This window comes from Saccharomyces mikatae, assembly GCF_947241705.1.
Source record: "Saccharomyces mikatae IFO 1815 strain IFO1815 genome assembly, chromosome: 13".
NCBI classification, from domain to species: domain Eukaryota; kingdom Fungi; phylum Ascomycota; class Saccharomycetes; order Saccharomycetales; family Saccharomycetaceae; genus Saccharomyces; species Saccharomyces mikatae.
The window spans coordinates 744,520-755,904 of NC_079268.1; the positions used below are offsets into that span (position 1 = coordinate 744,520).

Below are 11,385 nucleotides of genomic sequence, written 5' to 3' on the forward strand. Positions count from 1 at the left end.
AAAGCCTAGGTGATCTCACAAGCTATTATGAACAGTGGAGGAAAAACTGTTTCGAACAATAACTCAGCAGGCTCTGTGTCGGAGGCTGGTCCAGGTCCATCACAAGAAGAGACCCCTAGAGATGTCCGTCTTCTGCACCTGCTGCTCGCATCGCAGTCCATTCACCAATACGAAGACCAAGTGCCACTGCAATTAATGGATTTTGCACACAGGTACACACAGGGCGTTCTTAAGGATGCTCTAGTATACAACGACTACGCCGGCAATGGAAACTCTGCAGGAAGTGGATTAGGCGTAGAAGATATACGGCTTGCCATTGCTGCTAGAACCCAATACCAATTCAAACCCACAGCACCAAAAGAGCTTATGTTACAATTGGCTGCAGAGAGAAATAAGAAAGCGCTACCTCAAGTCATGGGTACATGGGGTGTCAGGCTACCTCCTGAAAAATATTGCCTCACAGCAAAGGAATGGGACCTCGAAGATCCAAAATCTACGTGAAAGCACCATTTGTGTACCCGTAGAGATACTAATGCCGATTCTTCCCAGGTATTTGTAATGTAGAATGCATAATATAATAATATACAGTAAATAATACGCTTGTCGTGCAAGATGATTACACTCTTTCAGGTGTTGTTTTCCCTATTCTTTCCTATATAGCAAGTTGAAGAAATGAGATCTACAGTATAGTGCGGTGATAAAATGGTCCTTAAGTACCTCAATTCATCTTTCAAGAGTACGTTTTCCATTGTGTCGGTCACTGGAACTAAAAAACGAAAAAATCTAAAAAGTAGAAGTTTCAATCATGTTGTCGCAAACCTCCATACCAGAAGTGAAGGAAGACGTGATAGGTTACGCGCTGCAGCAGAGGAGAGCCAGGGTAGGCCAATTCCAAGATTTAGGTCCGCCTGATTTGATTACTTTGATCAAATCGTTACCTTCATCCTCGAGCACCACGACTGCTACTGCTTCCGCCAACGATAGTGGGACTGGTTCTAACATCAATGGTCAAGACCCTACAACTATAGTTACGGAGTTGCATTCTCACGATAAATTAAAGGGACAGATCGGTACTTTTTTCTACTGCATGGGAATAGACACTTCAGACCCAACCTCAATTACAATCTTCGCCAAAAAGATAACTGATCTTTTCTTAGACACGCCCCAAGTTTGGTTTGGCAAGAAGAAGCACTTTCACGTCTCGAAGATTTCGATCAGTTCTTGGAATGCCTTTAGAAAATATGATGTTAATATTATTGTTCATATTCCGGGGACTGTGCAAACGTATATTATAAATAACGACGGTGAACAATCGCAGCTTCCCTCCCTGACGGAAACCTCATCTGGCCGCAATTCACAGGATGCGAATGTAAATATGATTTGGGTGGAAACTTTTATGAGTGGTATCGTACGTGATATTATGCTTATGAAAGATAACCGCGCAGATGGAGAATCACAAAATTTGGTGGAAACGCTAGTTTTCAATCCATTAACCTCTGGTGAATTGGAAGATGTGGCTACAAACTTTATCAGGTTATTTCCCTTAGTTTATGAGAGAGGTATTTATTTAGACGCACCCACTCATATTTTAAATCCTTCGTTAACCAATAACTATTTGGTCGAAACTTTAGTTGAAATAGTTCGATTAACTAATAGTTTGGAGGCATGTCGTAAAATGCTTGAGGGATTAATAGAAACTCATCCAGAAGCAGTAATCATTCTCATCCGTGTTTACTTTGCATGTGATTTGGAGGTAGATGCGGTTGATCTGATCAATGAGCAATTAAATTCTTCATCTTCGTTCTTAGTTGATGATTCGAAGACGAGCCATATTCAGTTGATCTTCAAATCCGAACTTCTGAGCATTCAAAGTGAGTTTTTACTGGAGGTCAAGAGAGATTATAAACTTGCTAGAGAGGTAGCCATAGAGGCTGTGAATTGTGCACCAAACGAATTTAAAACTTGGTACTTATTGACTAAAATATACATCAAATTGAACGATATGACAAATGCTTTGTTATCGCTAAATGCATGCCCAATGTCTCAGGTTAAGGAAAAGTATGTGCTGAGAAGAATTGCACCTATTACCTCCGACGAAAATCTCCACTTGCCATTACCATTGGATGCCTCGATTGAGGAAATTTCGTCGTTGAACCCCATGGATGTGCAATTGGAACAAAAATCTGCTGACCCAAACTTAGTCAATCTCTCAGCATCAAGTTTAAAATCTACTTTCCAACTAGCCTATAGATTATTAACCGAAATTGTTCAAGTAACAGGATGGGAACAACTTTTAAAGTATAGATCAAAGATTTTTGTCATGGAAGATGAGTATCAAGGCTCTACTTCCTCTATTGATGAAACAGATACACATGGTAATGAGATGTTTAAAATGAGATCCAAGAGGTTGTGCGAAAGATGGTTGGATAATCTTTTTATGCTATTATACGAGGACTTGAAGACTTACACGGATTGGCAATCAGAGCAATTGTATTTTGATGCCCAAAACAGCAAATATCATAAACTAACTGTGGAATGGGAACTATTCGGTCTTTGCGCAAAAAGACTGGGACATCTTCCCGAAGCTGCAAAGGCTTTCCAAATAGGGCTTTCTCAAAGATTTTCTCCAGTGTGTGCAAAGAACCTACTGGAATTTTACATTAATGAAAATAAACGTATTAGAAGGGATTCTATCTCAGAAAACTCTGAATTGACTTCTTCTCAAATACTCTCAAGTATCAATGACTTGGACAGCTCGATCATCGATTTAGTCGTCAAGATTTGCTGCTGGAACCATCGTTGGTACATTGAGTTCTCAATAATGCTAATAGATGCTTTAAGTGTTGTGGTTCAGGACATGGGCATTACCAAAGTGCATAATGAAATTGCTTCTAGATTCACTGATCCGGTGGCTCAATTGGTTGACGATAACATTCTGAATTTTTTAAAGAATTTTACAAATGACACTTTTGATAACTGAAAAAGAAGAAAAAATCATTAGTTACAAAGGAGACTGTGTTTTTTATGTATGTTATTCTGGTATCATCTTGTATAGGTTACCTTCTGGGGCGAATTTTGTATTCTTTCCAATATTTTTGCTCCCAAATGCATTTAGTTGTTACAAACTTTACATAGTACTTTATTTCTTTTTCGTAATCTGAGCCACGCCCGAAAAAAAACAATGTAATCTGCGTAAAGCGAAACTGAGGTTTAACCCAAAAATAGAATGTGAATTTATGAAAGACCGCTTTCTTTTAAGATAAGTGTCCCATAAGAATATAATCAAAGTAATTGACATCCCATTTGTTCTTGATCTCTTCCTGAATTATCTGTCACTTAATTTTTTTGATTAAATTTATAGGACAAACAGATAAGAACGGAATCATATCACAAGCGAAGATATGATCCTCAAAAGTAGTATGGAAATGATTCCATTGATATGTTTTACGTTACTATCATTCTTCAGAATCTGTCATGCCATGGAGCTGGATAGTACAAGCAAAACATCAATTTGTGATGCGACAGCGTTAATCCAAGATGGTATGCTGGATTACTATGAGGGTACTAGGTATGGGGGAGCAGTAGGGATGTTTCAATCACCATACTATTGGTGGCATGCAGGTGAAGCGTTTGGCGGCATGTTGGAAAATTGGTTTCTTTGTGAGAATGACACATATCAAGAATTACTATACGATGCGCTATTAGCACAAACTGGTTCTAATTACGATTACATTCCAGCCAATCAAACGATGGTTGAAGGTAATGATGATCAAGGTATTTGGGGCATAACAGTTATGGGTGCTGTCGAGAGAAATTTTACAGATCCTAGCGATGGCAAACCAGGTTGGCTGGCAATGGTGCAGGCTGTCTTCAATACAATGTATTCAAGATGGGATTCTGAGCACTGTGGTGGTGGTTTAAGATGGCAAATTTTTACTTGGAATAGTGGCTACAACTATAAGAATACAATTTCAAATGCATGTTTATTTCAAATTGCTGCAAGACTGGGGAGGTATACCGGTAATACTACATATTTAGATGTTGCTGAGCAAGTTTTCGACTGGCTAGTAGATGTCGGCTATGTGGTTCTTAATGATACGGCAAATGTCTTCGACGGTGCAGAAATTGATACAAATTGTACCGATATTACAAAAATTGAATGGACTTATAATCATGGTATCGTACTGGGTGGTCTTGCGTACATGTATAATGCTACGAATGGGACAAGCGAATGGGAAACAAGTTTAACAAAAATTTTGAATGGTGCTAAGTCTTATTTTTTTAAAGACAGTATTATGTATGAAAGCGCCTGTCAAGACTATAGCACTTGTAACACCGATCAAAGGACATTCAAAAGTATTTTCTCTCGTATGCTTGGCCTTACAAGTGTTATGGCTCCCTATACTAGTGACACGATTGATGACTTAATAAAAACGAGCGCTGAAGCTGCTGCGAAGTCATGTGATGGTGGTAGAGATGGGCATACATGTGGCTTAAATTGGGGCAAACAAACCAATGATGGTTATTATGGGTTAGGTGAACAAATGAATGCATTAGAAGTTATTCAAAATCTCTTAATACATGACAGACCGGCCCCATATAAGGAAAGTAATGGTGGCACGTCCAAAGGTGATGCTAACGCTGGGATGAACTCATCTACCACTAATGTACTACAAAATAATCTAAACATCAAAAATGGTGATCGCGCTGGTGCCGCCATCATCACAGCAATCATACTGAGTGTGCTAATTGGTGGTGCTGTCTGGATGTTGTTTTAAACCGTATTAAACGTAAAACTTTATTGTATTCTAATATTTAGGCTTATTCTTTTTTTTTTTGTGAATATATCTTTATGTGCTACATAAATAAGTATGTTATGATGCTTAGGTTGCAGAATTCTAATAGAAGTCATTCATTATTGATGAATGAGTTGCAAAAAAACACTCACGATGGGGGTCGAACCCATAATCTTCTGATTAGAAGTCAGACGCGTTGCCATTACGCCACGCAAGCTTGTTTTATATGTTGTGTTGTATCTTAAGATGAGATACGTAAGTATGACAATACATCATTCTAAACGTTCATAAAACACATATGAAACAATCTTATAACGAAACGAATAGATTGAACAACATAAGGTAAAACTCTGCTTTTCCGAGCTGAACTAATCAAATGTATAAATACCTGAACAATTAGTTAGATTCGAGATACATACATACATACATACATAGACGGGCATAGTAGTGCTCCGCAGAAAGATATTATCATATACGGTGTTAGAAGATGACGCAAATGATGAGATATAGTCATCTAAATTAGTGGAAGCTGAAACGCAAGGATTGATAATGTAATAGGATCAATGAATAAGAACATATAAAACGATGATAATAATGTTTATAGAATTATGTAGAATTGCAGATTTCCTTTTATGGATTCCTAAATCCCCGAGGAGAACTTCTAGTATATCTACATACCTAATATTATTGCCTTATAAAAAATGGAATCCCAACAATTACATCAAACTCCACTATTATCTCAAATTTGATAGTGTTGATAATTGATAGTTAAGTTGTAGTGCCTATATACTACAATTATCAAGACTGTGCATTCTGAGCTAGTAATTTGGAATGTAAACTTCAGCTTTCCATTAGAAAAAACTACTATTTACCATTTCATAAACTTATCATAAAGTGCATGTGTGATAATTATATGGCTTAAGAAAATCTATGCAAGTCTTACTATTATATAGTGGAAAAGCTTGTTCAGCTTGTATCTGATATCCTTCGTTTTTTATTTTTGTGTGAAGGATCCTTTAGCACAGATTCACTCCTAGGAATGGCAGCTCTTTGCTTCGCGTAAAAATCTAACATTTTTTTGTCACGAAGTGCATTTTCTGCAGCCCTGATACCAGCAATTTTAATATTTCTGCCTACACCTGTACCTAAAACGGTACCATCACCAACCCTACACTCGACTATAGAATTAGGATCAACAGCAGTTGGTTTCTTTACCGTAACATAATGTAGACGTAATGATGCATAACCAATCAAAGAGTATAACTGCCGTTTGGCATTCATATCAAGTTTGTCAGTCTTCTCTAAGGCAACTTGACTATGAGTGGCCTCCTCGATCACAGGCTTTGCCAGTTTTCTTAACCACTTTCTTATTTTGGGTAAATTATTCCTTGGATCATCTTCCATCAAACCGCCAATGTAGGCTTCAAACACATCCGCATATAATTTCAATTTACCATTTTGGAAATTGGAGTTCTCATCCTTCAAATCAAAATTTGTCTTCAGTTTCTCATGGAAGTTATACATTATTGACCATTGTTTGATCTGTTCGTTGCTTACTAAATTCATCCTTAGAGTTGATAATTGGCCTTCACTGTAATCTGGAAACTTGTTATAAATAATCAACGTCATGACAGAATTCAAGATCGAATCGCCCAAGAATTCTAGCCTTTCGTTATGAGCGTTGATCATTTCCGAGCCAGACAAGTACACTTTATCTTTGATGGTGGATTTGTGAATGAAAACCCTAGCTCTGATCGCTAAATCTTGGATCTCTGGCAATTTCGGAGGCCATTTAGCGGCCTTAATGACATCACCAGCCTTTGTTGGATCATAGCTGTCCTCACCTTCATCCTCTTCTTCATCTTCTTCCCTCGTATTTAAATTTTCATATACATTTACGTCAGCTGTGTCTCTCTTTTCCCTCCTGATTTGTTCCAACTTTTCTAACTTTTCTATATCGGGTTTGCTGATTTCTCGTAATATTGGTTGCTTTTGTTCACTATCGAATTCATTCTCATAACCGCTAATTTCTTTCAAAATGGGGTCTTTTTTAAGATCGTGCAGTGTTTTCAACTCAGCGGCCAGTTTTAGTTGATAGCGTGATAGAGAAGGAAGTATCTGGACTGGAACTTTATCTTGATTGTTTACAGCCTCATAATAAGTTACCAGATTTGGTGAAAGTTCGATTATTTTGTTGTAAGATTCAACTAATTTAGTTACAGCATGTTCTAATTGAATAACCTCAAGATAGTCGTAATCTGACACCTTGACTTTTCCCTTCAAAGGATTATTGATACTACTATTTGCTTGTTGTTGTGAACGATTGCTGTTGTCACCTTTATTTTCATTTTGAGTCTTCTTTTTTCCTGCCACTTTTGAGCCCATTATTTCAAAAGCTTGTATGGAGGTCAGTTTTCTTTGTTCTATGTGCACATTCGCCTTACTTACCTTGATCAAATAATAAGTTCTTGTTAATATGAACTGAGATAAATTTTGCGATGAGCTCTTGAAAAATTTCAGTATGTTTTAGGGCCGCATTAAGAAAAGAAAAAATTGGTACATCAAAAATGGCACCATATGTAAAATTTTATAATACCGAGGTACCCATGCAATATTTAGTAATTATTTTAATACAGTATATAGCTTCCTCTTGGATTCGCCTTCATTTTTCTCGATTTTTCTTTCCAAGTCTATCACTTCAGATATGTTGTCTTGAGCGTGATCTATTTTAAGCTCTGTTTCTTCGCTAATTTTTCCACCAGGGACCCTATTTTCCGCATCTTCCTGCGAATTCCCATTTAGAATTTCAACTTCAGGGACTTCAAACGAAACCAATGCACCAAAATAATTTGTAGGCAGTTTGTTGACCCTTGAATTATGGTGTGGGATTATTCTACCATAAACATCCCCTTTCAAGTTCGTTATGTCCCAATTCAAACCAGCGATTTTCAAATCAGAATATCCTGTAGGTAATCCAACATCTTTCATCTTCATACACCACGGTGGTAACTGTCCTTCGGGCAAGTTCATGATAGCGCGTAGTTCTTGGCTGATTCTCCCGGGCCTTTTGCGTTCAACCATTCTTTTCCAATTAGCCTCTTCAAAAAGATTCCTATTCTCATAATAGATGTCACCGAAGCATAGCAAATGATCAGGTTTCCAGTTGGCTCCTATCTTGAAGAATACATCATGTAATTTCTTGGAGTCCAAATCGAGAGTGCCCATTTTCGGCTGGACTCTTACTCTTGAGGCCTCCTTCAATGATTTTTCGTCCTGTGCATCCACCCCACTTTGCGGAAGCGTTGATCTCATCTGTTCTATGTTTGTCTTTTTGATAATGTCAGGAAGCTGGAAAGGTCCTTTACCCAATAAAGAACGGCCAGAGAGATATTCCTTCTTGGACTGCCAGTGATTCGGAACGGGAATCACGTTTTTAGTGCATTTTATGGAAGCTAGTAAGCTTGGGTACCTTGCGTCACAATCGTACCATTCTATAACTTGAGGATACGGCACCTGGCTTTTCAGCTGTGATAGCGATGGTTTTTCTAGTTTCCTACGTTTTCTAGCTGAAAAATGCTCTTCGCTGTTATCCAAAACCGTATCCTCCAACTCATCATCCAGTGTATGTTTTATGTCCCTGACAGGTTTTTCCTCGGCAATAGCGACTTCAATACTCTCTTTATCTTCTATAATTTCTTTCGGGCCAGCGCTGCCCTCTTGCATTTGAAATCTTTGCATGACATCCTCGAATTCTTTTTTTAGTTTCTCATTAGCGAATTTTTCCACTGACTGTTTGTTGATAACTGTTCCACTCTTCTTGTCATGTTCAACTTTTCTTGCATCAATCAAGGCGGCGATTTCAGCTCTGCTATTTAGCACAGATCCGTTCTTACTATGCTTGTTTCCAGAACGTTTCCGAGTTTTACTCCTGGCCATTTTTTATCACTACCTTGTATAATCTGGTACTCTGGCTCTAGATAAAAGCTTTGCTTTACATTTACTACATTAGCAATTTCTACTGACCTAACGTCAATATATGATGATATCAGAAATCTACTATTATTTAGGGTTCCATTTCTTTCATTAAAGCCCTTTATTTACACAACTTCACATAGATTTTACCCTACTTTCTCATGATTTAACCTACTTTTATTCTTCCTTCAGCCCTATAGCCAGCCAAGAAAATTCCGCTGCGATAACATGAAGATCATGGTTTTTTCACCCAAGAAGGCAGAGAATCACCCACCGCTGATAAAGATCACGCAAAGAAAAAGATGATTGGCTAACTGTACAGGGCAACAAACTTGGGCCCTTCTTTGGACTCACGCTGGAGCTTCCTTGATTCCATTGTGTAAACTTATGACAAGATATCGCACTGTTAAAAAAAAAAAAAAAAAGTAAAATTGCATTAATCTCTTGCAAAGATCTTGCGTCGTGTAACATTTATATACTTCGAGAAATCTACGGATATTTGAAAACTAGTGAACCAAACCTATCAGGTAGTTTGTCTTTGCATTCTTCAAACTCCGAAACTGCTTACCTCAATCAATTGTTTTAACTCGTTTACGGTATATATTATACTCTCTTTGAGATTAAAAAAAAAAGCATTAATACAGTCTTTATACAAGTCTTCTGTACGGATAAACGTAGAAAAAGCACAATTTCATTATAACTATGACATCTACTACTAATTCTACTACAGGAACCGTAATAGAGAAGAAACCAGTCTCCTTCTCTAATATCCTATTGGGTGCATGTTTAAACTTGTCAGAGGTGACTACGTTAGGTCAGCCTTTGGAGGTTGTTAAGACAACAATGGCCGCAAATAGAAACTTGACATTTTTGGAGTCTGTCAAACACGTTTGGTCAAGGGGTGGTATATTGGGTTACTACCAAGGGTTGATTCCATGGGCATGGATCGAAGCCTCCACCAAGGGTGCCGTGCTTCTGTTCGTGTCAGCTGAGGCCGAATATCAATTCAAAAGTTTGGGGCTAAATAACTTTGCATCAGGTATACTGGGCGGTGTCACAGGCGGTGTCACTCAGGCTTACCTGACCATGGGGTTCTGTACCTGTATGAAAACTGTGGAAATTACTAGACATAAATCTGCATCTGCAGGTGGTGTTCCGCAATCTTCCTGGAGTGTGTTCAAGAACATTTACAAAAAGGAAGGTATCAGAGGTATTAACAAGGGTGTGAATGCTGTTGCTATCAGACAAATGACCAACTGGGGGTCTCGTTTCGGTTTATCCAGATTAGTGGAAGATGGTATTAGAAAGGTAACCGGGAAAACCAATAAGGATGACAAGTTGAACCCTTTCGAAAAGATTGGTGCTAGTGCTTTAGGTGGTGGTTTGAGTGCTTGGAATCAACCAATTGAAGTTATTAGAGTTGAAATGCAATCTAAGAAGGAAGATCCAAACAGACCAAAAAATTTGACTGTTGGCAAGACATTTAAATACATTTATCAATCAAACGGTCTTAAGGGTCTTTACCGTGGTGTCACCCCAAGAATTGGTTTAGGTATTTGGCAGACCGTCTTCATGGTAGGTTTTGGTGATATGGCAAAGGAATTTGTCGCCAGAATGACTGGTGAAACCCCAGTTGCAAAACATTAGCGTGTATTGTACATTATGTTGTTGTTTCCTTAATTAATTGCGTAAATCAATAATCTTTGAGACTTTTGCTATTTTACGGGGTGAGTCCTCTTTGTTTCATATCCATTGTCACTGATCATTAACTTTTTTCTATTCACGCGTACATATCTTATAGATCATCTGAAAACCCCATTTGAAACTGAGTTATTTTCTGGCCTTCATGAAATGTTGAAATTATTAAATTCTACAGAATTGGTAATACATAAAAATAAACTACTAAAAGTATTAGAAAATATTTATATCTTAAAATTTAAATATGCACAGTTCAGTAGAAAGTGGAAGGTCTCTTGTAAGAGAAAGTCTTGGTGGATTTTTGGACTCTGTGAGGCAATGGGAATTTCAAGTCCTTGGTCAAAAATTGCTTAACGTATTGTCTCTTGACGTCAGCAGTCTTTTCAATTTCAGCAACCTTCAAGATGTGGATGGATCTAAATCTGGCTCTGTGTCTGGCAGCCATGTCTTGGTATAAGGTTTCGACAGCAGCAACTCTGGAAACGTCTCTGATTTCCTTGTACATGTTGTGGGTACCAGATCTGGAATCATATCTGACCCAGACACCGAAGTTCTTGACCTTGGTTGGGTGAGCTTCGCTGATTTGGTTGATGGAAACAACTTCACCGGAAGCCTTCTTAACCTTGTGCAATTTTTGCAAGAAATACCAGTAACGAGACTTGGCAATAACTTCGTTTGAAGCAAAGATTCTCATTCTGAACAACTTTGGTTCTGGAACAGATTCAGTTGGCAAACGACGGCCAATAACTTGGTATTCTTTAAAGTGAGCCACTGTTAAAATAACAAAGATTTTTTATGAAAAATCATGAATTTGAATGTTAGTAAAAAGCACTTTTAACATGTGGAAGAGTTATTCCATCATTCGCAGCATGAAATCAGTATGAAATTCTTTTCAAGTAATTCATAGTTCATGAAGTAA

The 11,385-nt window shown here is 37.9% G+C and overlaps 7 protein-coding genes and 1 non-coding gene across 8 annotated transcripts; 4 read left to right on the top strand and 4 right to left on the bottom strand.

Moving 5' to 3' along the window:
- Positions 1-27: 27 nt before the first annotated feature.
- TAF9 (chromatin modification protein) lies at positions 28-501 on the top strand (the record flags this gene model as incomplete). Its single annotated transcript, XM_056224960.1, has 1 exon — positions 28-501. One exon carries the CDS (start codon positions 28-30, stop codon positions 499-501), a length of 474 nt encoding a protein of 157 aa, XP_056078826.1.
- Positions 502-805: 304 nt separating this feature from the next.
- Positions 806-2,980, top strand: BCH1 (exomer complex subunit; the record flags this gene model as incomplete). Its single annotated transcript, XM_056224961.1, has 1 exon — positions 806-2,980. One exon carries the CDS (start codon positions 806-808, stop codon positions 2,978-2,980), a length of 2,175 nt encoding a protein of 724 aa, XP_056078827.1.
- A 421-nt stretch (positions 2,981-3,401) lies between these two features.
- Positions 3,402-4,778, top strand: DFG5 (putative mannan endo-1,6-alpha-mannosidase; the record flags this gene model as incomplete). The annotated part of the gene is made up of 1 exon (XM_056224962.1): positions 3,402-4,778. The coding sequence occupies one exon, from the start codon at positions 3,402-3,404 to the stop codon at positions 4,776-4,778; it is 1,377 nt and encodes a 458-aa protein (XP_056078828.1).
- A 163-nt stretch (positions 4,779-4,941) lies between these two features.
- Positions 4,942-5,013, bottom strand: Smki_13.trna17R. Its single transcript has one exon. It is a non-coding gene; the product is annotated as a tRNA-Arg (tRNA).
- Positions 5,014-5,762: 749 nt separating this feature from the next.
- On the bottom strand, positions 5,763-7,181 carry RNT1 (ribonuclease III; the record flags this gene model as incomplete). The annotated part of the gene is made up of 1 exon (XM_056224963.1): positions 5,763-7,181. The coding sequence occupies one exon, from the start codon at positions 7,179-7,181 to the stop codon at positions 5,763-5,765; it is 1,419 nt and encodes a 472-aa protein (XP_056078829.1).
- A 237-nt stretch (positions 7,182-7,418) lies between these two features.
- Positions 7,419-8,732, bottom strand: CUS1 (U2 snRNP complex subunit CUS1; the record flags this gene model as incomplete). The annotated part of the gene is made up of 1 exon (XM_056224965.1): positions 7,419-8,732. One exon carries the CDS (start codon positions 8,730-8,732, stop codon positions 7,419-7,421), a length of 1,314 nt encoding a protein of 437 aa, XP_056078830.1.
- Positions 8,733-9,470: 738 nt separating this feature from the next.
- YHM2 (Yhm2p) lies at positions 9,471-10,415 on the top strand (the record flags this gene model as incomplete). Its single annotated transcript, XM_056224966.1, has 1 exon — positions 9,471-10,415. One exon carries the CDS (start codon positions 9,471-9,473, stop codon positions 10,413-10,415), a length of 945 nt encoding a protein of 314 aa, XP_056078831.1.
- Positions 10,416-10,719: 304 nt separating this feature from the next.
- On the bottom strand, positions 10,720-11,160 carry RPL20A (60S ribosomal protein eL20; the record flags this gene model as incomplete). The annotated part of the gene is made up of 1 exon (XM_056224967.1): positions 10,720-11,160. One exon carries the CDS (start codon positions 11,158-11,160, stop codon positions 10,720-10,722), a length of 441 nt encoding a protein of 146 aa, XP_056078832.1.
- Between the last annotated feature and the right edge of the window lie 225 nt (positions 11,161-11,385).